We start from the raw sequence: 25,410 nt of genomic DNA on the forward strand, positions 1-25,410 counted from the left end.
AACATCACAGGTATGGACTGCAAACCAGGAGTCTACACAGCCTAGGTAACCAGAATTGGCAAGAAGCATCCATTCTATTATTCTTTGATGTTGTATGTTTAGTGTTAATCCACATCTCTTGGGAGCTGCATCCAAATTGCAGAGCAAGGCTCTCCTAAGAAGACTGGACTTGTTCAAACCAAATTTGTGCTGATGCTACATAAATATCCTGCACAGGTGTGTTTTAATGACGTAGAATCAATGGCTTATTATTACACTTGGCTTTATTCCTATGCTTTAATTTAATAATTCCTATTATTAGACTATGCTTTATTCCTAATGCTACAAGATTAAAATGAACACTTGGAAATGTTATTTCCAGTAGAAGTAGACCTGCGGTAATATCTGCATCATTTCTGATTTTAAGGTCCACACTTAGCGTGTGGAGTTTGTGTGTGTGTGTGTGCTGACCAATTCTTCTTTTGGAAGAAATTCAACGACTGACATTGAATTTCATTTTGCTAAATCCTCATCTGCAAAATATTCTTGCTTCCTCAAAATAATGTAAAAAATGTTTTGAAAAGATGCTTTCTTTCTCATGCAAAGATCTTCAGGATGAAAATGATTTCAGTTGGAAATTTGCGCAGAATTTTGAAGGTCAGAAACTAACAAGTCAGACTTTGCTCTTGATGGATTGTCAGTGCACTGGTGTCTGTGAAAGTGGTTTTCAATTTATGAAAAGCAGATTTTATTGACATTTAGTTGGTTTGGGGGAATGAAGCCTATTTTCCTCTGAAAGAACGTTGTGGGTAGAAGTCAGGTTCTCAGGCTCCACACTTTCTGCTTTTGGTCAACTGATTTAAAGCTCAGAACAGCTCAATAGGGCAGGCCTGTCTCTCCTTCATTATCAGACCCTTGAATTGTTTAAATATTTTCACGACTGAATGCTGCTGAAATAAATATCCCCATCAAAAATATTTTATGCATGTATTGGTCTGTTGACCACTCATTTCAATGGTAGCTCCTGTAGCCCATCATTCTTTGCCTTATTTTTCTTAGTATTTATCACCTCATAACACATCATGAATTTACTGATTGGTTCATTTGCTCTGGAACTCACATTAGATTGTCAGGTCCCTTAGAGCTGAGAGTTTTTTCTGATTTGTTCACCAACGTATTCCCCAGCACCCAAAACAGTGCTTGGAACAAAACCAGTGTTCAATAACTATTTATTGAATGAGTGAAAGAAGAAAGGAATATAATATTTATTGCATCTCTGCTGTGTGCTAATAATAGATGCCTGCTGAAGCTGCCAAAGGTGTGCCCTGCTCTCATGGAGCTACAGGTTAGGACAGAGAAAGTGATGGGGTCTACAAGCGCGTGTGTAATGAACCCGCCTTTGGGGAAATATTGGGAAGAGCTGTTTGCACACAGTCATGCACTGCAGCGCTGTGTGTAACAGCAAAGGAGTATTGATGACCCCAGGGTTTGGTGCTGAGAGCACGTCCCACCTCACCCTCACTCCTTCGCTTGTGGAGGCAGATCTCCCTGTGAAGGGAGAGTGAAGGATTAGAGTCGGTGCGTGTCACGTGTTCGCAGCAACGCCTAGCACAGGAGTGAGACCTGTTTTCTCATTTGGCCAGTTTCAGAGATGGTAGAGGTGGGGGTCTCGGACATCTGGGGGGGTGGGGGGTGGGAGATGACCCAGAGGAGTGAGAGAGGAGAGAGATCCAAGGGCAACTTGTGGCTCCTGCCGCATGAGTGGGTTGGAATGGAGCCCTGGGGACCACACGCAAGGAGGAGTTCACATCTCACGCGATGGCCTTGCACAGATTGAGGCCAGGGCCCCTCTGGGCGAATGTCTTTGACCTACTTCTCACAGCTTCCTCCTGGTCCCCAGTGGTCATCTGTAAATTCTTTGTTCACAGCAGCTTCCCGACTATGAGAATGGGGTGTCGGCAGAAACAGCGTGGGGGTAGTCAATCGGACCGAGTCACTACATGGCCTCAAATAAATGTTTCCTTAGTGAATAAAAATTGACACTGCATGTAAGATGAGCATACCACTGAAGGAAGTATGTTTCTTTTTATATTTACTTTAAAAATCCCTTCATTTTTATTAATTTTATTATTATAGTTCCTTTAAGAAACCTTTTATTAGTGACATTTCAAACAGAGAAAAATAGTAGGAATAGTATGGAATGAATGAATAAGACCCATCACACTTATATTAATTCTTAGTTTTATAGATTTTTGAAATGCTACTGTTTCTGGAAAAAGTCGGTTTTAAATCAAGCACATTTTTATAACTACTTTAAATTACTTACTTTTTCTCTTGAATGTTATTTATTATACAAACAGCACCATAACAATAAGGAAAAGTTTAAAAATCACCTAAAATTCCATTATCCAAATGTGTCTGTTACTTTTGTGGTCTTGTCTTTTGGTAGGTGTTATACAACATTTTTCTGTGGTTAAAATGCTAGCTTTCTTTTTCACTTAACATTGAATCACAATATTTTAAAAGTTGCTGCTTAGTCTTCATATTTAATGGTTATATTGGACAGTAGTTTATCAGTTGGATAGAAGTTTATACAGTTGGCATAATTTATCCAACTGTATCCTGGTGTTGGGTGTGAACATTCCTCCCAGTGTACTAGTGAGAATAACTTCTTGGTGCCTGAAGGATGTGTCTCATGCTGACTCATTGCTCTGGAAGGAATTTCCTGGAGTAGGTTTCTGGTTCAGATGTAGGACGCATGCATTTGGGCAGGTCCACGGCAGTTGGCGGTGGCCCCAGAGGAGACCAGGTGGGACACTTCTAAGAAAGCTTTCCAACACTGACAAATATCTCCTGGCAGTGACCCATGCTTTTCCACCTGAATTTATGTATTCATTTTTATATTTTTGTCTGTAAGTTGATCTGTCCACTGAGTCTCATTTTAATAATTTAATAATAAGAACCAGATAATGTAAGCCAAGTGTCTACTGCTTGGATGTCTCCCAGCTCTGCAGTCTTTGAGGTTTTTCCATGTTTTATTAAGGAGAGGCTGAGCAGTGCTTGCTCAGCAGAGATGGCTCTGTTCCTCCAGGCAGCCTGTGGCTCATGGAGCGGTGACCGGCTCTGGGCTGAGGTTGCCTCCTGTGCTCTGCACCTGCGGGAACCTTCCTTTCTGCCCTGCAGCTCACCTCCTGTGACTCCCCTCACCCTTGCCAACTCCATCCCCAGTTGGACCAGCCTCTAACTCCTGACTCCTGAAGGAAGGCTAATGCAAGCTTTGGGCTTTGGTGAGCTTTTACTGGAGACTCGGCTAACAGAGGGCGCTTGGAGTGTGGTTTATTGCAAGGACACTTTCATCCTGTAAATCCATGGTCCACTCTCAGCTGTGGGTTGAAGGGAGCTGGTGGAAAGAATAACACTCTCCTGGTTACCATTTAACCAACAACACACTTCTGCCTGTCGACACACATCCAGACCCACGCCCACACGTAAAGGGCTGTCTTCTTGCCATAAAGGACCACCTGTGTGGTAAAACGCATACCTCTTGTACAGAATTATGGTGTCTTCACCAGGGCTGCTCCTTCTGGCTTGGCTACAGGAAGCCCCTGATACACGAAGCGGGGGCAAGTTCAAGCTTCAAGCCTCCCTCTAGAAAACCCCCAGGAAGACCACGCACTCCAGGCTGCATCTGGACTCTGTCTCCCTCCCATCTAGGCTTTTGTCTACCTGCCTGGTCCTTAAATCGACCCCCGGATCCCACTTCTCCTTAACATGTAAAGAGCAAACTCAGTCTCAGCTCTAATTCCTTGAAACCTGAGGACTTTTGTGTGCACGTGTCTGTGTTTTCTTTACAGAACAAATCCCTCATATTTCTTTGAAATTTCAGGTGCTAAAAGCCTAACATGGTGTTAAAGAATAATTTCCTTTGAGAAACAACATGTGAAGTGAATTGAAAGTCACTCAGTCGTGTCTGATTCTGTGACCCTATGGACTATACAGTCCATGGGATTCTCCAGGCCAGAGCACTGGAGTGGGTAGCCGTTCCTTTCTTCAGGGGATCTTCCCAACCAGGGATTGAACCCAGGTCTCCTGCATTGCAGGCGGATTCTTTACCAGCTGAGTCATAATTTCTGTATATTTCTAGAATTGTGAAAAATTATAGACATCAAGTCCCAGAAAGTAAAGAAGCTCTTACTTCTTTTGGAAAAGTACTGAAGTCTTAGAGGTTGATGTTTGCTGGTTTTGTACTGTTCAGTCGCTAAGTTGTGTCTGACTCTTTGCAACCCCATGAACTGCAGCACACCAGGCTTCCCTGTCCCTTCACCATCTCCTGGAATTTGCTCAAACTCATGTCCATTGAGTCAGTGATGCCATCCAATCATGTCCTCCTCTGCTGCCCCCTTCTCCACCTGCCCTCAATCTTTCCTAGCATCAAGGTCTTTTCCATTAATAGACTCTTTGCATCAAGTGGCCAAAGTATTGGCGCCTCAGCTTCAGCACCAGTCCTTCCAATGAAAATTCAGGGTTGACTTCCTTTAGCATTGACTGGTTTGATCTCCTTGTTATTACAACTGGAAAACCATTCAGAAGAGTTCTGTCCAGCTAAAGAGACAAAGCTGACCATCTTTCTACTGGGCGTTGCCTCTGTGTACGTCTGCAGGGTCCTCAGGGCTGGCCTGGTTGCCCTGGGCCCTGGGAGGAAACAAACCCAGTCAGGGAAGGTCAGCAAAGGTCATTTGCATGTGTTTTCAGTTTACTCAGAGCACTGATCTAGGAAACAAGCGAGTACGGAAACGCAGGCACCCTTGCGGAGTGTGGGGCAGCCCCAAGCTAGGCAGTTTGGGTTTGTTTGCTTTGCCCTCCGGTCATAATCATGATCTCAGCAGAGCCCTTTCTTTCATTCTAATTTATCTTAATTTGCTTCTAAGTCTCTGGCAGTAGCTCGGTTTTCCTCCTTTGTGGTCTTTCGAAGCTCTGGTGATTAAATAAACAATGGAACAAAAGGTGATTTTGAAGGGCGCTTCGGGAGTGCTTGCAAAGGAAGCCTCTTATTCAGGGTTTTCTTTGGCTGGAAGTGTTCTCGTTGTCCTTCGTCACTGCCTGAGTTTAACAATGTAAGAATATCCAGTCTTTTTAAGGTATGGGAAACTGACGGGATTTCAAAACCAAGGCATCCAGTTTCTCATTTTTCAATTTGATTGTCAGGGTGAAAAAACACATCTCTTTGCTTCACTCTTTCGCTAAAATGGTTACCAGCATATTGAAGGGAGGGGCTTTCCAGGCCGTGCTAGACATAAACAAGCTGCCTGCCTGCCAATGCAGGAGACATAAGAGACGTGGGTTCCATCCATGGGCTGGGAAGATCCCCTGGAGAAGGAAATGCCAACCCACTCTGGTATTATTGTCTGGAGAATTCCATGGACACAGGAGCCTGGTGGGCTACAGTCCATGGGGTAGCAAAGAGTTGGACATCACTGAGTGACTGACACTTTTACTTTCTTTCATATGGGAGGGAAAGTGACAAGATCTTCACGGGGAAGATTGTTTCTAGGATGGTGGGTTAGCTTCTGTGGGGAAAAAAAATCAACTGAAAACCACAGAACAAGCGCCTCCTTCTTATTTGATGGAAATTCTGGAGTTTCCCTGGTTTATTTAGTTGTTTTCTTTAGCCTGGATAGGCCTGGATTTTGCAATGATTAGAAAGACTAAAAACAACCAAACAAACCAACCTGACCTCCTGGTAACAATAACTGCAGAGACAGAGGCAGAGGACCTTGAGGCTTGATTGATGCAATTGTCTTGGAGCTGAGGCTGCCTCCTGGGGAACCTTCTAGACTGAAGAGCACCTTTTCCAGCCGAGGATCCAGGGGCCACTTTGTAGGGCCTTGCTCTGAGGTCAGCTCTGCGCTCTCCACTCCAGATGCATCTCCTCCCCCCTTGGCTCTCACCTGCTGGGGACCTTTCCTTCCTGCCCACCTACTGCTCCCGTCACACCCATGCGCCCTGGTCCTGGGGTGCACTCACCAGCAAGGACTGGTTTGAAGCTGAAGCTCCTGGCAAGAGTCTGACCTGGATACCCTAGTCTCTCCCACTGCCAATTTGGAAAAGAATCGTTCCTTAGGGCCGGTAGGAGGGAAGCGGAGGCAGGGTGCCTGCATCTCATCTTGAGCTTTGTCTCAGACTTGCAGAATCCCAGCTGAGTGTGGGGCAAGGGGCTGCCGAAACAGCAAACCTGGGAGTGAAAGCAGAGTTGTGCTGTGACCAGGGTGAAGCTGTGCGCAGGGAGACCTTCCTCCGCTCGTCTCCTCTAGCCTGGGTCTGGGTCGTGCTGCCCAGCCCAGTGGCCTCAGACCATCACCTTCTTTAGATCAGGATCCAAACTTGCCTGGTCTTGCCACAGCCTGCCTGGCAGGTCCCATTTCAGTGCCTGGGTCTGGAGCCTCACTGCTGGGGACCCCAGGGCTTCCTCCCGAGTTCCTCCAGTGAACACCTTCAAAAAACATGTGCAAGGTTTATTTGTTGAGGGCTAACCCACTCCAGTGGAGAAGGCAATGGCACCCCACGCCAGTACTCTTGCCTGGAAAATCCCATGGGCGGAGGAGCCTGGTAGGCTGCAGTCTATGGGGTCACTAAGAGACACGACTGAGCGACTTCACTTTCACTTTTCACTTTCATGCATTGGAGAAGGAAATGGCAACCCACTCTAGTGTTCTTGCCTGGAGAATCCCAGGGATGGGGGAGCCTGGTGGGCTGCCGTCTATGGGGTCGCACAGAGTCGGACATGACTGAAGCAACTTAGCAGCAGCAGCAGCAGAGCTAGAGAAAGAAATGGCAACCCACCCCAGTGTTCTTGCCTAGAGAATCCCAGGGACGGCGGAGACTGGTGGGCTGCTGTCTATGGGGTTGCACAGAGTCGGACACGACTGAAGCGACTTAGCAGCATCAGCAGCAGCAGAGCAGCTGAGTTCTAGAAAGTTGCACCTGTATGGCTGAATAGGACAAGACGCTACAAACAACAAGGATTAGGAAATTCTTTCCTGCTGGGGATGGTTTGGCCATCTCCATGGGGAGCTGCTCGAGGGCCCTGTCTCTAGTGCAGCCTTATAATCTGTCAGTCTCACAGCTGGTGTGGTGTCAGACCCAGACACACAGGCGTGAGCTCCCCTCCTGAGGTGGCTCCCTCGTTCCCAGCCTGCTGAAAAAGTAAGTCTTAGAATAAATCCAAAATAGCAAGATAAGCCAAAGGGAACTCAAATTACCATCCATCTCGAGGGTTTGTGCTACCTGTCGGTGGCTTCTCTCCAGAAGGGATGTCACGTCCTGTGACGCCAGTGGTGTGTCCAGGTTCTGTCTCATGGCCCTGTCGTTCTCCAGCTATTGGAGTGTGTGTGTCATCTATGTGTGCATAGTAAGGCTTATTCAGTAGTCTACCTTGAGGGTTAGTGTAAGAAGGAGGGATATATATATATATATACACACACACACCTATATATACATATATATATAGTTGCATATAAACTGCCCATTCTCTTCCAGTTTCTTTTTAAAAATTTTATTTATTCTAATTGCTGCACTGGGTCTTAACTGCAGTGTACATCTTTAGTTGCAGCATGTGGATCTTCCTCGTGGCATGTGGGATTAGTTCCCTGACCGGGGATTGAACCTGGGCCCCCAGCACTGAGAGTCTTAGCCACTGGACTGCCAGGGAAGTCCCTCTTCCAATTTCATAATTAGAGGCTTGGCAATTTCTCTTGCTCATTGGTTATTAAGACCTCGCTACATGTATTACCAGTTTCTACGCCTTGTTGTTCTTTTTTGGTGTTTCCTTATTTTTACTGTTCAGATTGAATTTGTGTGTTTTGTCTCTGTTTCTCTTTGAAGTCTTTTGTAATTCCCAAAGTGCAGGAATTTCATACTTCATTCATCCTTAGGTTTGACCAGCATTCTCCTACAGCCTTCTAGTTTTTCTACTACTGAATGTACTGTTCTAGACTTCTGTCTACTCAGAGTGCACATTTGAGCACTGTATAAGACTTTAGTTTATCTTTGTGACAGAGTCCAAGTTCAGGTGACCTAACAGTATGGTTGAATGCTTCCTTGCCTCCCTGAACCAAAAACGTTCTTTAGTCATATGGTTTGAAACATAGTTGAGTCAATTTTGGACTTCCCATGCTGTTTCATGAACTTTCCATGTATATCTGTTATTGCACCAGTTTCATTTTTTAAAAAGTATCTATACTTTAATATGGGCTTCCCTGATGGCTCTGCAGATAAAGAATCCGCCTGAGTACAGGACACACAGGAGGCTCGGATTCGATCCCTGAGACAGGAAGGTCCCCTGGAGGGGGGAAATGGCGACCCACTCCAGTATTCTTTCCTGGGAAATCCCATGGACAGAGCCTGGCAGGCCATAGTCTGTGGGGTCACAAAGAGTTGATACAATGGAGCAACTGACTCATGCATGTATACTTCAGTATGTTCTATTATACTGCTTTTGTAGAATTATAATCTTTCACAGCTCATCTTTGCTTTTGGAGCATATATGCTCACCAATTATATTTTAGCATCATTTTTGAGTTAAAAATGGTACCAATTAAATTTGGATCAGAATTGTGTTTGGTGTGAGCAGGTGCTTGCGGGGAGAGGGTGGTCTCAGCCCTCCTCTCCTGTGCCTTGTGGTAATCTTGGCCATCTGTGTCCCTGTGGATGGAGCAGTCAATCCCTGGATGTGCTTCGCTTTGCCTTTTTCCTCGCCTGTAACCTTTGCCTCCTTGTGGCTGTAGCCTTTTGTATGACTTAGCTGTGGCAGGAAACAATATCAAAATCACTTTTGGGGGGTAGGTATTTTTCCAACTGTCTCCTTAGAAGCATCCATTGAATTGGAATTTTTGTTTCAAAACATCTGCACATCTACTGCTTTGAAACAAATAATTCACCTGACTTCTGGAAAGGATGCACCAATGTGTGCCTCCTAACAGTGTTCCCTTTAATTTGGGTGACCTGTTCGCTTGTTTCCTTTGAATCCTTGAGGGAAGAATCTATTTCTCATTCATTTTTATGACTCACTCCGAACTCTCCCCACCAGTACTGAAAAGAAGGAACTGTCTAATGAATGTTTATTTTTTTAATTAAAAAAAATTTAAATTAATTTTTATTGGTGTATAGTTGCTTTACAATTTCGCATTAGTTTCTGCTGTGCAGCAAAGTGAATCAGCTATATGCATTTAAACGAATGCTTAATGTATGGGTTTGAAAGAAAGGCAACTGTTTTTCAATATAAAGCTCAAAAAATCAAGGAAAGAGAGAGTTTATTCGTTTCTCCCTTTCAGTACCAAACTAACTCCATAACCAACTTAAAGGTTTGCAAAAGGTCCTCTTGGCCGGGAAGTTTACACTCTGAAGGAGGGACTGTCAGAAGACTCGGTTCTGAGCAGCTGTGGGCTTCGACCAGCTCAGCTGATGGTTGCCATTGGACTTTGGCTTATTCTTTGTCTGAACCCCTTCTCTTGCAGTGTTTTATAGCAGGGACCTTATAATACTTCTGGGAAAGTCTCCTTTCCTGAGTGCCTGGCATCCAGAAACCTGAGCACTCCAAAGAGACACAATAGAATTTCATCCTTATGTAAAGCCCTTTGTTTCCAAGGAAAAGGGCGGCAGCCTAATTATAGGTTGGACTTCAGCTTCCTCGATATTTGAACCTTATTAGGCTGTTTTCCTCTTCTCAGCCAGTGAGATCTCTGAGATCTCGTGACCTGCTCCTCCCTCCAAGGACCCTCTTTCCTCCTTCATTTGTTTACAATTTTGCTTTTTGTCCCCAAGTATTTTATTCTTTGTGCTTTTCAGCCATAATCAAACCCACATGCTACCAGAGCAACTTGGAGGTTTTAAAATAGGGTTTAAACTCAGTCCGCAAGATATTTTCTTCAAGTGAGATGGAAAGTTAGCGTATTTAATTTGCAGGCATGAGGCTCAGTCTCCAGATTCAGGTTCCATCACAAACAGGTTCAGGGGCTCCAGGGAAAAGAATTTTCTCTGTGGTCCCCAGTGTGTGAAGCCAGTGCGTGTTTCCTACCTCACCGATGTTGGGAGGATAAAGTGATGGATGAATGAGCACTCTTGAGCACTCAGGGCGATGACAACAAACGGTTGGAGGAAGGCCTGGTCCTCTTTACGGCGGTGTCTGCCTCATTGCCTCCTTGTGTGGGCTGGAGGCTGGGCTCCACACGCTTTCAGAGGCGCTCACGCCTTCCTTCCGGGCGAGGATTCTGGTCCTATGCATTCTTTGCTGTTTCCCCAGCCCTATGAGCTGTACGCGCCGCCTAATGAGGGAATTGGTTCACTTGCTTACAGCTCTAGTGCACCAGTATTTTATTGATCCATCCTCCTAGTCTTTCTTTTTTTCCTGCATGACTTCCTCCAATTTTTTCCATTCACAAATAATGCTATTGTAGGTAAAGCATCTGTCTACGATGCAGGAGACCCAGGTTCAATCCCTGGGTTGGGAAGATCCTTTGGCGAAGGAAATGGCAATCCACGCCAGTACTATTGCCTGGAAAATCCCATGGACAGAGGAGCCTGGTAGGCTACAGTCCATGGGATCGCAAAGAGTCGGACACGACTGAGCGACTTCACATACATACGTACGTAAGCAGTCTTGAACACACCTTTGGAAAACAACTGTAATACCTTTTCAAAAAGTAAGTCTTATGTTGAATCTTTTTTTATAAATTAAAACTAGTCCAATATAGGGAGTTCCTTGGTGGTCTAGTGGTCTGGAGTCTGCTCTTTCCTTGCTGTGACCTGGATTCAGTCCCTGTATTTCTATTGATTGTTACTTTATGTATATTGGCTACATTTGTTAAGCATATAAATGCATAACATTTTATAGCTTCCTATTGTAAGGCCTCTTTTATTATGTAGTAATCCTCTCTGTGTATAGTAATACTCTGTGTCTTCAAGTCTCTTGTTTGATATTACTGTAGTTCATTTATTATTTACCTAACTGTATATTTTTCATCTCTGCTTTCATCTGTTCTATATCCTTATGTTGAATAAACTGGTTTCTGGTTATCTGAAACTCTTACCCTCATTTTTGAGAGATGAGTTTTCTGGGTACACAATTCTAGATCAACCAAGTTTCTCCAAGGGATCTAAAGATACTTAATTCTCTTCTGGTTTCCTGCTGTTCGTGAGTTTTTGTAAGTCTCATATTCCGTTGAGGTCATGTGTTGTTATCATGTGAATTGCTGCTGAGATTATCTCTTTGACTTCTGTATTTGAAGTTATTAATGTGGATTTCTGTTTCCTGATACATGTTCTATTTCCTTTATCAGTGAAATTTGTGTATTTTATGTGTTCTGGAAAATTCTCAGCCATTAGTTATTTAAATATTGCCTCACCTGCTTTCTCTCCAATCCCCTCGAGGGAACTTGCTCCTTTGTAATTCGGTCTTAAAGATTCAACTCATGACTTCTTATTTCTTTTTAATTAATTTTTTTGGGGTCAGTTCCTCTTTCCAGGTCTTTGGAGATTTCTTTTTACTCTCTCATCTCTGTAAGATCAGCAATACAATAAAACTATATATTTTTTTCAGCAGGTGTTGCCCTATTGTTCTGGTCAGCATAATATTTGAAGCAAAGTGATACTGGATTTTTAATTTGGTCCCATTTTCATTTCAGCTGGATTTCATTGCTAAGCCTTTTTATCGCCTCAGGGTTCATGGTTAATAATTATCTGTGTGCTTTTACCGCGTTTGAGTCAGTTCTAGTGAGGTGGATGAACCTAGAGCCTATTGGACAGAGTGAAGTAAGTCAGAAAGAGAAAAACAAATACCTTATATTAACGCATATGTATGGAATCGAGAAAAATGGTACAGATGAGCCTATTTGCAGGGCGGGAAAAGAGAGGCAGACATAGAGAACAGACCAGGATACAGCGGGGAAAGGAGAGGGTGGGAGAAATTGAGAGAGTAGCATTGAAACATACACATTACCATTTGTAAAGCAGATAGCTGTTGGAAAGTTGCTGTATGACACAGAGAACTCAGTGTGGAACTCCGTGACAACCTAGAGGGGTGGGATAGGGTAGGGGTGGGGAGGAGGTTCAAGAGGGAGGGGATACATGCATACTTATGGCTGATTCATGTTGTTGTATGGCAGACGCCAACACAGTATTGGAAAGCAATTATATTCTAATTAAAAATAAAAAAAAATTATTGATGTTCTTTTATGGTTGTGAATGTATGTATATTGGTTTTTATTTAAGGATCATTTTGGCTATGTATCATATGATTATCACACTTTCTTTCTCTTAGAACTTTGTAAATATTGATGCATCATTATCTAGCACTGGATATTTTGAGGACATGTTTGAGGCCAGGTAGGTATCTTTCCTCCTCTGTGGATATTTTCACAGGTATGACCTAGAGCCAGACATCCTGGAATGTGAAATCAAGTGGGCCTTAGGAATCATCACTACAAACAAAGCTAGTGGAGGTGATGGAATTCCAGTTGAGCTATTTCAAATCCTAAAAGATGATGCTGTGAAAGTGCTGCATCCAATATGCCAGCAAATTTGGAAAACTCAGCAGTGGCCACAGGACTGGAAAAGGTCAGTTTTCATTCCAATCCCAAAGAAAGGCAATGCCAAAGAATGCTCAAACTACTGCACAATTGTACTCATCTCACATGCTAGCAAAGTAATGCTCAAAAGTCTCCAAGCCAGGCTTCAACAGTATGTGAACCTTGAACGTCCAGATGTTCAAGCTGGATTTAGAAAAAGCAGAGGAACCAGAGATCAAATTGTCAACATCCGTTGGATCACTGAAAAAGCAAGAGAGTTTCAGAAAAACATCTACTTCTGCTTTATTGACTATGCCAAAGTCTTTGACTGTGTGGATCATCACAAACTGTGGAACATTCTTAAAGAGATGGGAATAGCAGACCAACTTACCTGCTGCCTGAGAAACCTGTATGCAGGTCAGGAAGCAACAGTTAGAACTGGACATGGAACAACAGACTGGTTCCAAATAGGAAAAGGAGAACGTCAAGGCTGTATATTGTCACCCTGCTTATTTAACTTATATGCAGATTACATCATGAGAAATGGCAGGCAGGATGAAGCACAAGCTGGAATCAAGATTGCTAGGAGAAATATCAAAAACCTCAGATATGCAGATGACACCACCCTTATGGCAGAAATCGAAGAACTAAAGAGCCTCTCGATGAAAGTGAAAGAGGAGGGTGAAAAAGTTGGCTTAAAACTCAGCATTCAGAAAACTAAGATCATGGCATCAGATCCTATCACTTCATGGCAAATAGATGAGGAAACAATGAGAGACTTACTTTTCTTGGGCTCCAAAATCACTGCAGTCATGAAATTAAAAGACACTTGCTCCTTGGAAGAAAAGTTATGACCAACCTAGACAGCATATTAAAAAGCAGACACATTACTTTGCTGACAAAGGTCCATCTAGTCAAAGCTATGATTTCTTTCAGTAGTCATGTATGTATGTGAGAGCTGGGCTGTAAAGAAAGCTGAGCACCAAAGAATTGATGCTTTTGAACTGTGGTGTTGAAGAACTCTTGAGAGTCCCTTGGACTGCAACAAGATCAAACCAGTCGATCCTAAAGGAAATCAGTCCTGAGTATTCATTGGAAGGACTGATGCTGAAGGTGAAACTCCTGGCCACCGGATGTGAAGAACTGACTCATTGGAAAAGACCCTGATGCTGGGAAAGATTGAAGGCAGGAGGAGAGGGAGATGACAGAGGATGAGTTGGTTGGATGGCATCTCCGACTCAATGGACATGAGTTTGAGCAAGTTCCGGGGTTTGGTGATGGACAGGAAGCCTGGCATGCTGAAGTCCATGGGGTCGCAAGGAGTCCGAAACGACTGAGTGACTGAACTGAACTGTTTTTTCTTCATCTTGGGAGTTCAATAGCTCTAGGGCAACTGCAGCTTTTTTTTTTTTTTTTTTTTGAATTATAGCATACTCTTTCAGTCTTGAGACAAAATTTTCATCAGAGTTTTCTCTTTTTTAGGGAAATTCTACTGTTATATCTTTGAGCATATTTTTCATTACATTTGTTGGATTCTCTGTTTTAAGTATAGCACTTACCATTATATTGTGGAGTTTTTGCTTTCCAAAGCTGATTCTATTAGCTTTTTGTATTAATATTTTGCCTTAAAAATGTTTTTTTAAGAATTCACTGTTGTTATCTCAAACTGTTTGTCTAACGTAGAAATGAAATTTAACCAGTGTCTATGCTCTTTTTTCTGGTTTCTAAATCCCTTAGAATTCCACAGTGATGTTTTTTGTTGTTTTTTTCCCCTTAGATCTGTAACCACTTTTTTCATTTAGCATCTTTTTCCTAGGCTCTTATTTCTGAATGTTTGTTCTTCTCACATTGTTCTTTGTGAAACAGGTGTACAGAAAGTCTTCATGTTATTTGAGTTGCTTCTTTGCCAGTCATGCTCCTTGACTGTCTTTTGCTTTGCTCTTTTCCCAATGTTTAGACAGCTGTTTTTCTTTTCATCTGACTCATCCTTGGGCAGCTTAGCCCAGGTGATGCATTTGTCCTTGACTCTCTTTTCCATACACCTGAGATGAGTTTGATTTCTCCCTTAAACTTGGGTGGAGCGTCTGAGCAAATCTTTCATGTGCCAGGTTTCTCCAGCAGGAAGGAGAGAGGCTTGGGGAGCTGGTGGGGACGATGTGCAGTCATGTTAGCCTTGCTATGCTCTGAGCTCTCTTTCAACATCTTGTCACTCATCTGTGTCCAACTCTTTGCAACCTCATGAACTGTGGCCCGCCAGGCTCCTCTGTCCATGGGATTCTCCAGGCAAGAATACCGGAGGGAGTTGCCATTCCCCTCTTCATGGGATCTTTCTGACCCAGGGATCAAATGTGGGTCTCCTGCATTGCAGGCAGATTCTTTACCATCTGAACCACCAGAGAAGCCCTCCTTCAACACCTTGTTAGAGGTTTTGTATCGTATTCACCTATCCAGTTAGGGAAGTTATTCTCTGACTGTGGGTTCTTTCCTCGTTTTTGTGTACAGCCTAGGGAGTGTCTCCAGCAGTTAGCTCCTTGTTCACTTTCTGCCTGTCATTCGAATATCCCCGGCAGCAATTTCCTCACTTCCGGGGTCAGAAGCAGGAGAAAAGGGGATCCCTTCAGGGCACCCGAGTGGTGGGGAGATGCGTGTGGTGGGGAGAGTCACTGGCTCTGGAGACTCTGGGCCGCACTGGGACTGAGCCCTGGTGGGTGATCCCCACTTAGAGGTGACCCCCCTCCCCAGCTCCTCTAGCGTTTCTTTTCATTTTTCTCTCTCTTTATGGTGTCCGGAAAAAGGACAAGTCTGTGAGGAGATTTCAATATACCTTTTCACCCAGGGCTCCTTTATGTGTACATTTGTGTGTAGGTGTTGTTAAGGGCTCCCCACAAATGTCGTGGTATTCTGAGGGGCCTGAGGGCAGCGCTCCCATAAGCGTCACTGTGGGATGTGGGATGTGGGCTACAGAACAGGCATTTGGGCACTTCCGGTGAGAGCTTCTCTGCTGGCACTCACGGCAGGAAGAGGGGACTTTGTGGTGGTTTGGAAGAGCAGTCCCTGTTTCGTGAGCACTAGTGGGGCTTCCATAAGGCTGTCTTCCTCGAGAGCGGGGCCTCGGGCAGCATCTCCTTCTGGCTGCCTCTGGCACAGCTTTGGGACCCCTTCCTGCCGCTAAGAAGCCGTGCCCAGGGGGCCTGCAGCGTGGGAGACCTGGGGAAGCACAAAAATTAACCCGAAAGCAAGAGTCAAGGACAATAACAACACATAAGAGAAAAACATGACAGGAAAATCTGATGAGACAGGGGAGGCTGCTTTTATGCGCTTGCGGAGAAATAGTCCTGTGAAAGGAGGTGAGTCACTCACTCACAAGGCACAGCCGCACAGCACACCTGGGCCGGCCATCGTTTTCTTCTGAACCAGGGAAGTTCACATTCAGACCAGTGGCAGATTTTTCCTACCGTTGCTTCTCAGAGGGTCACTGATTGGCTTGTAAATGAAAAAAAACTGAGTTACTATAATTTTACGTTTAATTGGAGTTTTAGTTAGCAAAGAAGCCTGCTTACAGTTTTATAGATAATGTCTCTCTGGGGCTGCGATTGCCCCCTTCCGGCTCTGGCTGCCTGTCACCGGAGGGGGAAGGTCTGCAGCCGGCTATCTCTGTTCAATTCTTTGTTCCGTGCGCGGGCCTGGCGGTGTCTTAGGTTGGGGCTGGCTTTTCGCGTGGTAGATATCCCACAGTCTGGTTTGCTAGCCCAAATTATTTCGCTCAGATAGTGCTCAGGGTATTCAGGCCAGATTCTTACTCTAAGCGATGCAGCCCGCGCTGCGCCTCCCTGCCCAGCCCCCGCTTGCTAATGGCGCATGCAGGCATCTGCGCTGCTTCTCCGCTGGGGAGTTTTACTTTTATTTCAAGATCTACAGAGAAACTTTTCAATTATAAGTCTACCAATTTATTTACTGGTAGATAAGAAGTAGATTTATTTACAGAGAAACATACCCCGCAGAGTGTGGGCCATCTCACAAGGAGAGAGTGGTTGCGTTTTATTTTTTTTTAAGTATTATTCTCATTTGAAACTAGAGATGTGCCATTGATTTTATGACTGGGATGACAAATATTTATAATTTCACAGTTGCCATTGCCTATTTTAATTTGGCTTTGACAAGATCGTTTAAATTATGGCGGTTTTTATGTGTAGAGAAAAAAAATCTAGATACTAAAAATAAAGAGATTGATAAACTGATTGCTTAAAAGATTTAGACAAGGGACTTCCCTGGTGGTCCAGTGGTTAAGAATCTGCCTTGTGATGCAGGGGACGCAGGTTCAATTCCTGGTTGGGGAACTAAGATCCCACATGCTGTGGAGATACTAAGCCCTAGTGCTGGAACTACTGAGTCCTCGAGCCGCAACTAGACAGTCCATGTGCTGCGAGGAGAGATCCTGCTTGCTACAACTTAGATCCAAATAAATAAATATTTCAAAAAAGATTTAGACAATAAAAAGTCTAATATAAACAAGTTGGAGAAAATATTTTTATTGATGGTCTTTGGTTATATCTACCCATTAAAATCTAAATTAAAAAATCATACATACTTTGGCTCAAAAATCTTATTTAACAGTGCTACCTCAAAAATATACTTGCAAAAGTCAGCCAAATGTACAGAAAGCTCACAATAGCACTGGTGCCGAACAGAAAACTTTGCAAATTCCATAACTGGGTGATTGGTTAAATACATTAAAATTTACCATATCTTCTTATGTCATCTTTAAAAACAATGGGGCTGATCTACAAGTACTGATCCAAAAAAATTGTTTCTAAAAATACTTGTTACATTTATTTATATTTGTAAAAAAATGAGTTAAGAAAACTGTGTAAATTTTTTGGGAGAATGGTTGTATTCTTCCTGTACTTTTTGAATACCCTAACCATGTATCTATTTGTGAATTTATAATATCAAAAAGGGTGGGACTTCCCTGATGGTCCAGTGTCTAAGATTCTGTGCTCCCAACGCAAGGGGCCCAGGTTCAATCCCTGGTCAGGGAACTAGACCCCATAAGTCGCAGCTAACAGTTCACATGCCACAGTGAAGACCAAGGATGCCATGTGTGCAAGTAAGACCTGGTGCAACCAGATAAATGAATGTTGAAATAGAAGGGTCTATATGAGTTTTGACTGTATGAGCCATTTTCAGTTTTCTTTATATTTATTTGTTTTAAAAAAAGGCTATCTTATATTATTGGGGGCTTCCCTGGTGGCTCAACTGGTAAAAATTTTATTATTTTATTTTTAACATTGTATTATTTACTTTTATTTATTATTTAAATTATAAAATAAAAAAGTTAATAACAAAATAATTATATTATAGTTATAATAAATGTTATCATTATGTTATTTAAAATGTTATTAACATTTTATTATTTATTAATAATAAAAATTTTAGTACTAACTTTTTTTTAACCTCCCCGATTACTTATGTATTTATTCTTCCTAATGATGTCAAGTTATTCTTTAATATGAGGTATAGTTTCAATCTTGCACATTTATATTTAGCCAGAATTAATTACAGACACCCCACCATCCCTGGACTTCAAGAAATGACTCATTTGTTACAGAGAATGAACAGGTGACTTAAGTTCTTCTGCAGAGTGTTTGACCAATTAATTTGGTTTAATTACTATCCTTTGAGCCAGAGGGATCAAAATTATGGCCAACCTAGACAGCATATTAAAAAGCAGAGATGTTACTTTGTCAACAAAGGTCTGTCTATTCAAGGCTATGGTTTTTCCACTAGTCATGTATGGATGTGAGTGTTGGACTATAAAGAAAGCTGAGTGCCAAAGAATTGATGCTTTTGAACTGTGGTGTTGGAGAAGACTCTTGAGAGTCCCTTGGACTGCAAGGAGATCCAACCAGTCCATCCTAAAGGAGATCAGTCCTGAGTATTCATTGGAAGGACTGATGCTGAAGGTGAAACTCCAATCCTTTGGCCACTGAATGCAAAGAATTGACTCATTGGAAAAGACCCTGATGCTGGGAGGTATTGAGCGCAGGAGGAGAAGGGGACGACAGAGTATGAGATGATTAGATGGCATGACTGACTCAATGGACATGAGTTTGATTAAACTCTGGGAGTTCACAATGGACAGGGAGGTCTGGCATGCTGCAGTCCATGGGGTCACAAGGAGTCGGACACGACTGAACTGAACTGAGCCAGAGGGTGCCCTCCCTTAAACATTTCTCTTTTATCAGGGTGGGTGGTGTTGGTTTTCAGCACTTTCTCAGAGAACTTTCCATAAGGATACAGTTTCTGGCACGAGAAATTCTTCCTCATGACTCATTTCCAAGAGGGTGCTTTCTTTTCTTCTTTAATTACACCAGGGATGGAAACATTCTTTCCCACCTGAGTTTTGTCTTTATGGTTTCAGATCACATGTGCTCACCTGGTCACACAGGTGACCAGGAAGAAGGTCTGCTGGAACTTCTGGGGAAAGGCTGGGACCAAAGCCTAGGATGTAGGGCTGTGGTAGGTCAAAGACCAACGCAGTAAAGTGACAGGAAGCTCACTTTAGTTCAAAGCATCATGATTTTGAAGTCTGAAAGAACAAGACATGCTTTTTCATGCTGACAGCATCCTTAACTTCCTAACCTGCAGATTCTTAGGATTTTGTCTGTGCCATTATTGATCTGTGCCTTGCTTGATCTGTGTCTGGCTGTAAACTTTTGTATTTATAAACTGAGTGGAAGCCAACAGAAAACATTATGCACCAGAAACCAAGTGAAGAATGTTGGCAATAAAAATAATCTTGTGATAATTGAGGATTTTCTATTAATTTTTCATTAGGCTATTCTTCAGGTGTTTCCTTCTTAAATAATTAAATTCCATGTATCAATGTTAGTTCCTTTTCTTTTGACTTTGAAAATTCAGGATTATACAAATAATTGCAATCCATATGAGTGGCTCTTTTGCCACCTGTGTCAAGAGATTTGACTTCAATAATCTGACTTTTCAGAGTTTGTTCCAATCTCAAGAAAGTGATTTAAAAGAAAATTACTTTTACAAAAAAATTTATTGACAAAAGATGTCAATTATGATGTGTTCATTTGTAAGAATGTTAAATAACCAGTAAGATGATAGTTAAATACAGTGTGTGGCAACACGTGAAAATATTCATAAGATGAAACCAAGTGTCTGCCACCACCAACCCTGGAAAAATAGCTACTTGGATGGAAAAGTCAGACATGTTAAAGAAATGAGAAAAATAAAAATAGTGAATCTGTTGGAGTGTGAGAAATATGGATGAAATTATTTGTTTAATTTCTTTAATGTCATAAGTTCTTCAATAAATAAAAATGTGAGGAAAAAGGGGAGGAACAGAAGCCAGGTCTGGTAGGAGAAAGACAAAGCTCTGACAGTTGTGGATATGGATACAGTGAACAGGGGCTATCTCTGTGGGGCCCGTCTCAAATGATTGTTCTTAGGTACACACAGGAAGGATGACAATGACTTCCTTTAAAGGAAGCCTACTCTGGCCTACGAACCCTCCTTCAACAGGGGGAGATCTCATAATGCTTTGTGATTTATTTAGACACTAATTTTTTGGACAACTTTCCAGGTGCTCTCCCTGGCTGAATTCTTCTGGCCTTGTATCCTGTTCATGATTCTGACAGTACTTCGTTTTCAAGAACCTCCCAGACACAGAGACAATTGTGAGTTTCATTTTTATTATAATTTTTGATGACCAACATCTAGAGAAGAAAATGCAGCATTCTTTTTTTTTTTCTATTGTTCTTTATAAATTCTGAATCCTGAGTGAAATGAATGGATAGGGTTCTCTTGTTTATACCTCTATTTCTGGGATATATGCCAGTAGGCATCTATTTAGGTTTTTTCTCTTAAGAATGATATTCACATTTGCCCAATCTAACAGATAGATTTACTCCTTAAATTAAGCTGTCTCAATTCAGGATATAGGTATATAAGTCATTATAAACATAGAAAGAGTAGAGGAAGAGGTAAATGTGGGGGAGATGCATTTCATTTTACCAGCGTGATGATGGTGATGATGATGGTGGTGGTGATGGTGATGGTGGTGATGGTGATGATGGTGCTGGTGGTGATGGTGATGATGAAGATGGTGGTGATGAAGATGATGGTGGTGATGAAGGTGATGGTGGTGGTGATGGTGGTGGTGGTGGTGATGGTGGTGATGGTGATGAAGATGATGGTGATGGTGGTGATGATGGTGGTGGTGGCGATGGTGATGATGAAGATGGTGGTGATGAAGATGATGGTGGTGATGGTGATGAAGATGATGGTGATGGTGGTGATGAAGATAATGGTGATGGTGGTGATGGTGGTGATGATGGTGGTGGTAGTTTTGATGGTGATGGTGAAGATGGTGGTGATGAAGATGATGGTGGTGATGGTGATGAAGATGATGGTGATGGTGGTGATGAAGATAATGGTGATGGTGGTGATGGTGGTGATGATGGTGGTGGTGGTTTTGATGGTGATGGTGAAGATGGTGGTGATGAAGATGATGGTGATGGTGGTGATGAAGATGATGGTGATGGTGGTGATGATGGTGGTGATGATGGTGGTGGTGGTGGTGATGGTGATGGTGAAGATGGTGATGATGAAGATGATGGTGATGGTGGTGATGAAGATGATGGTGATGGTGTTGATGGTGATGGTGGTGATGATGGTGATGGTGGTGGTGGTGATGGTGTTGATGGTGATGAAGATGATGGTGATGGTGGTGATGATGATATTGGTGGTGGTGATGATGATGACAATGATGGTGGTAAAGTGTTTAGAAACCATTATAAATAACTTCCTCTGCTCCAGGTGTTTTATCAGAAAGACCATTTAGTTCATCTGGTTTAAACCTCAACACTCCTTGAGAAATGATTGCCTGTTTTGTTCCTATCATGCTTATGCTCACTTGAAATATGGATAATGTGGTTAATTCTAAAAATGTTATATGATTAGAAATTATTAAGGGGTGACTTTTATCTGAAATAGTATGTCACTATTCAAAATAGTAAATTAATGTATTTATTCATTTGGCAAATAATGTTTTGAGTGCCTTTGTGTCCAAGCTTTGCTCAGGATGAAGTGGTGGACACAGTATTTTCCCTGTCCTTCCAGAACTTACTGTAGGGTCAGACTATGATAATGCAGTGAGATAGTGTCATGTTGGGACTCCACACAGGGTACCAGGAGCACAGAGGAGAAGTGGCTGCTCCGTTCTGAAGAAGGGGTTCTGAGGAGTTAGCAAATGTGAATCTTTGTCAGATGAAAGAGTTCAGGGGAGGACAGATCTGGGCAGACCAGATAGCATGGGGGAAGATCAGAAGAAAAGGAGTTTATATGAATGAGAAGCAGACATGTGGCTGGAGGAACAAACAGGTTCAGATGAGTAAAAGCTTTGAAGGATGTGGAAGACGGTGACTTCCCAAAGGGTGCTGAGGGGGCTTCCCAGGTGGCACTAGTGGTAGAGAACCTGCCTGCAGTGCAGGGGCCATAAGAGATGCAGGTTCCATCCCTGGGTCGGGAAGATCCCCTGTGGAAGAGCGTGGCAACCTACTCCAGTATTCTTGCCTGGAGAATCCCATGGATAGCGGAGCCTGGTGGGCTACAGTCCATGGGGTTGTGAAGAGTCAGACGTGACTGGAGTGATGGAGCACGCACACACACACACGTCTGGGTTGGGATTGCTGAATCACATGGTCATTCTATTTTTAGTTTTCTGAGGAGCCTCCACTCTGCTCTCCACAGTGTCTGCACCAACTTACACTCCCACCAACCGCGTGAGAGGGTTCTCTTTTCTCCAGAAAGTGGTTTATTGTACCATTTGTCCTGAAAGCCCTTGGATCCTATCCAGTTTTTCTAAACATCTTCGCGTTAAATGACCTTTAGTAACCACACTCAAGTTCTTAAGAATCCAAGAATTCCTCTGCTTTTATATGAGACGAAAGGAGGTGTTTGCTCTGATTCTTCCAACCCACAGCCTGTTCACAGTGTCTGGAGGTGAGGTTGAATGACGAGGTATTGACACTCCCTCAGCAGGGAGAGGAGTCTCATGCAATTGTGCTTATGGCCAGGCAGAGCCGTCCTGCCTTGCAGCCTGTGGGTAGGCCCTGGAAGAAAGGTGTTAATGTAAAAGGTTTCTGTCCTTTCTTTTTCCTGTTGGGTTGCTGAGGTGTTTTGGGAGAATGGCATTGAAACATGTATAATATCATATATGAAATGAGTCACCAGTCCAGGTTCGATGCATGATACTGGACGCTTGGGGCTGGTGCACTGGGACAACCCAGAGGGATGGTACAGGGAGGGAGGAGGGTTCAGGATGAGGAACACGTGTATACCTGTGGCGGATTCATGTTCATATATGGCAAAACCAATACAATATTGTAAAGTTAAAAAATAAAATAAATTAAAAAAATAAGTAAAAATAAAAATAAACTAACAACAGGACTAATAATGTAATAACGTGATATCACATATTACTGAACTCACTAGGTATTCCATTTCTGGGACCAGTCGTATGGACTCATTTCTGTCTTGTATCCACATCCAGGCTATTTGCAACCCCGGGATCTGCCCAGCCGGGGTGTTTTCCCCTTTGTCCAAGGCCTTCTTTGCAACACCGGGTCGAGGTGCAGGAACACAAGCTATGAAGGGGCTATGGAGCAGCGTTTTCGGTAAGAGAAACACAAACATCCTTTTCACGGGAAGCTCCTGAATAGAACTGACATGAGGCTTTTAGTTCAGCCTCAATAATTTGGGGTGGGCCAGCCATCATAAGAAACACAGAATTTAGAGTCACCAGGAAATCGGCTTTATGACATTCAGACTCACATGCAAACAACCTCCATAATGGTTCGTTTCTAGTAACAGGTCTTTCCACAGCTGTTCCAAGAGTCACAAAGTGATTGCTGATTAGCAGATGCGTTTTGCTTGTCCTAGTTTGTTTTCTGTAGGTTAAAACTCTGACCTCAAAATTACCCTCTTGGCCAACTATGCATTTTTGGCACCAAATGCTTGAAAACAAGTATTTGTTTGAGTTACCCACTGGCTTTTCCTACTGTGCTATTTTGGACCAGCATCTGTTCACAGCTGAGATACGCTTGACCTGGACCAGGTGACAGTAGCCATCGTGACTCTGGATGCTGAGCCTGGCCTGTGTTTACCTGTGGCAGCAGTCTGGCACCAAAGACTAAAAAGAGAAGCAATGGGAGGTATTTTATGTGAGAAGAGTCAAAATACAGAAGGGTTTTAACTTAGAGCTCCCTGAAGGCTCTGGAAACTTCTCTCAGTGGAGTTAGAAATGAAAAGAAGCAGCTGAGTCATCAGATAGTTTGAATTTTTCACATGTGAATCATCTGTCTTTGCTTCCTCCATCCTTCCTGCTGTTGACCCGTCTATGACATTGAAGTGTAAAGCATGCAAACATAAGTGATCTTTAACTTTCAACTGTAAGTTACAAGAAGAGAATGCAAAGCTTCTAGGTAATTTTGGACACATCTGGTATGATATTTTTAAAGGGTGGGTGCTTACATTTTTTTTGAGAGAGGTAATATAAACATATGATATTAAGAAAACCATTAGAGAGTAAAGTGTAAAGTTATAACCCTGGAATACATGCTGGCCTTTTTCTTTGTTTGGGAAAGAAAGTGCCTTTCTGGGAAAATGAGAAGTGTTTGAGGCTGATCAGCGTCTCTGTTTCAGGTCTCTCTCACATCTCTTCGTCACTTAGAGTGGGAAATTTGTGTGTCCTTGAAGGGGGAAAAGTGGGGCTTTGCACGCAAACCATATCGACCCCATCTCTTCTTAGTTGTGTGCTTCTGAGCAATTTACTTAATGTCTCTACATTTGCTTCTCACTCCCCTCCTTCCACATCGTGAGTGTTGAAGTGCTGGCAGGGTAGCCCTCCTGCGGTGGGAGTTAGCACTCTCCCATCCCTATGGCTCTGGCTCCAGCAGTCACACCGACACTGGAGTCTCCACATCAGAGAATAGCTCTGCCTTTGTCTCTCAGGCCACTCCACACCCTCACCTGCACTTACTGAGAACAGGTGGTCACACAGCCTGCAGAGACCTCTCCCCACATCCTGAGAACCACAGTACTTTTCAGAGCCTTGGACGCCGATGAGCAGGAAAGAAGTCCCTCCCGGTTCTGGGCTCTGTCCTCGGACCTGCCCCCTCCACTCAGAGGCTCTCATTGTTTTCATGCTGGTCCAGGACGAATTCAGTGGACTCCCAAAACCATAATTAAAAATTCACTTCTGATCACTTTTTGAGAATTGTCTCAGATTATGAATATCTGAAAGCAAAATTTAAATCTATTTAAACATCACGGTTAACCAGTTTGTGGATTTCTGTGCCCTTTGTGATCCCTGGGGAAAATTCACTTTGGGCAGGAATCTCAAATTTCATCTGATCTAGGATCAGTTCAGTTTAGCTGCTAAGTCATGTCTGACTCTTTGTGACCCCGTGGACTGCAACATGCCAGGCTTCCTTGTTCTTCACCATCTCCAGGAGTTTGCTCCCTGGGGAAAGTTCACTTTTGGCAGAGATCCCCAGTTTCATCTGATCTAGGTTATGATTATGAAAATCCACTTTCAGATTCCTGGTTTTATTACAGAGCCAATGCTCAACACTTAAAAGGTGATTTCAGAGTTGGAATCGTGAACCATGGATCATGACTCCACAGATTAAGTGGGTGTGTGGCAACACAAGGAATCGCTCTTCATTGTTTACAGTCAAGCTGATGGCAGAAAAGCAATGGAAAGTGCTTCACGGAGCGAACGCACTGTCTGAACTTGCCCCCTGCGCCCTTTCACTGTCAGGACCCGCAGGAGCTGCTCGCC

General features: G+C 43.1%; 1 protein-coding gene across 2 annotated transcripts in view; it reads left to right on the forward strand.

Annotated features, from left to right (window-relative positions):
* Window positions 1-25,410, forward strand: part of ABCA13 (ATP binding cassette subfamily A member 13) — a 393,960-nt gene that overhangs the window by 416 nt on the left and 368,134 nt on the right. For both annotated transcript variants that reach the window (XR_015163267.1, XM_086398601.1), the window contains exons 2-3: window positions 20,149-20,242; window positions 23,119-23,242. Coding sequence is in view for 1 of the 2 variants with exons in the window: in XM_086398601.1 (XP_086254727.1) it covers window positions 20,149-20,242; window positions 23,119-23,242 (218 nt within the window). In the remaining variant the exon portion in view is untranslated. The remainder of the gene's footprint in view (window positions 1-20,148; window positions 20,243-23,118; window positions 23,243-25,410) is intronic.

Source organism: Bos grunniens, chromosome 4 (assembly GCF_055505025.1).
Source record: "Bos grunniens cultivar Pamir isolate PY7600 chromosome 4, Bosgru_T2T1.0, whole genome shotgun sequence".
Taxonomy (NCBI): domain Eukaryota; kingdom Metazoa; phylum Chordata; class Mammalia; order Artiodactyla; family Bovidae; genus Bos; species Bos grunniens.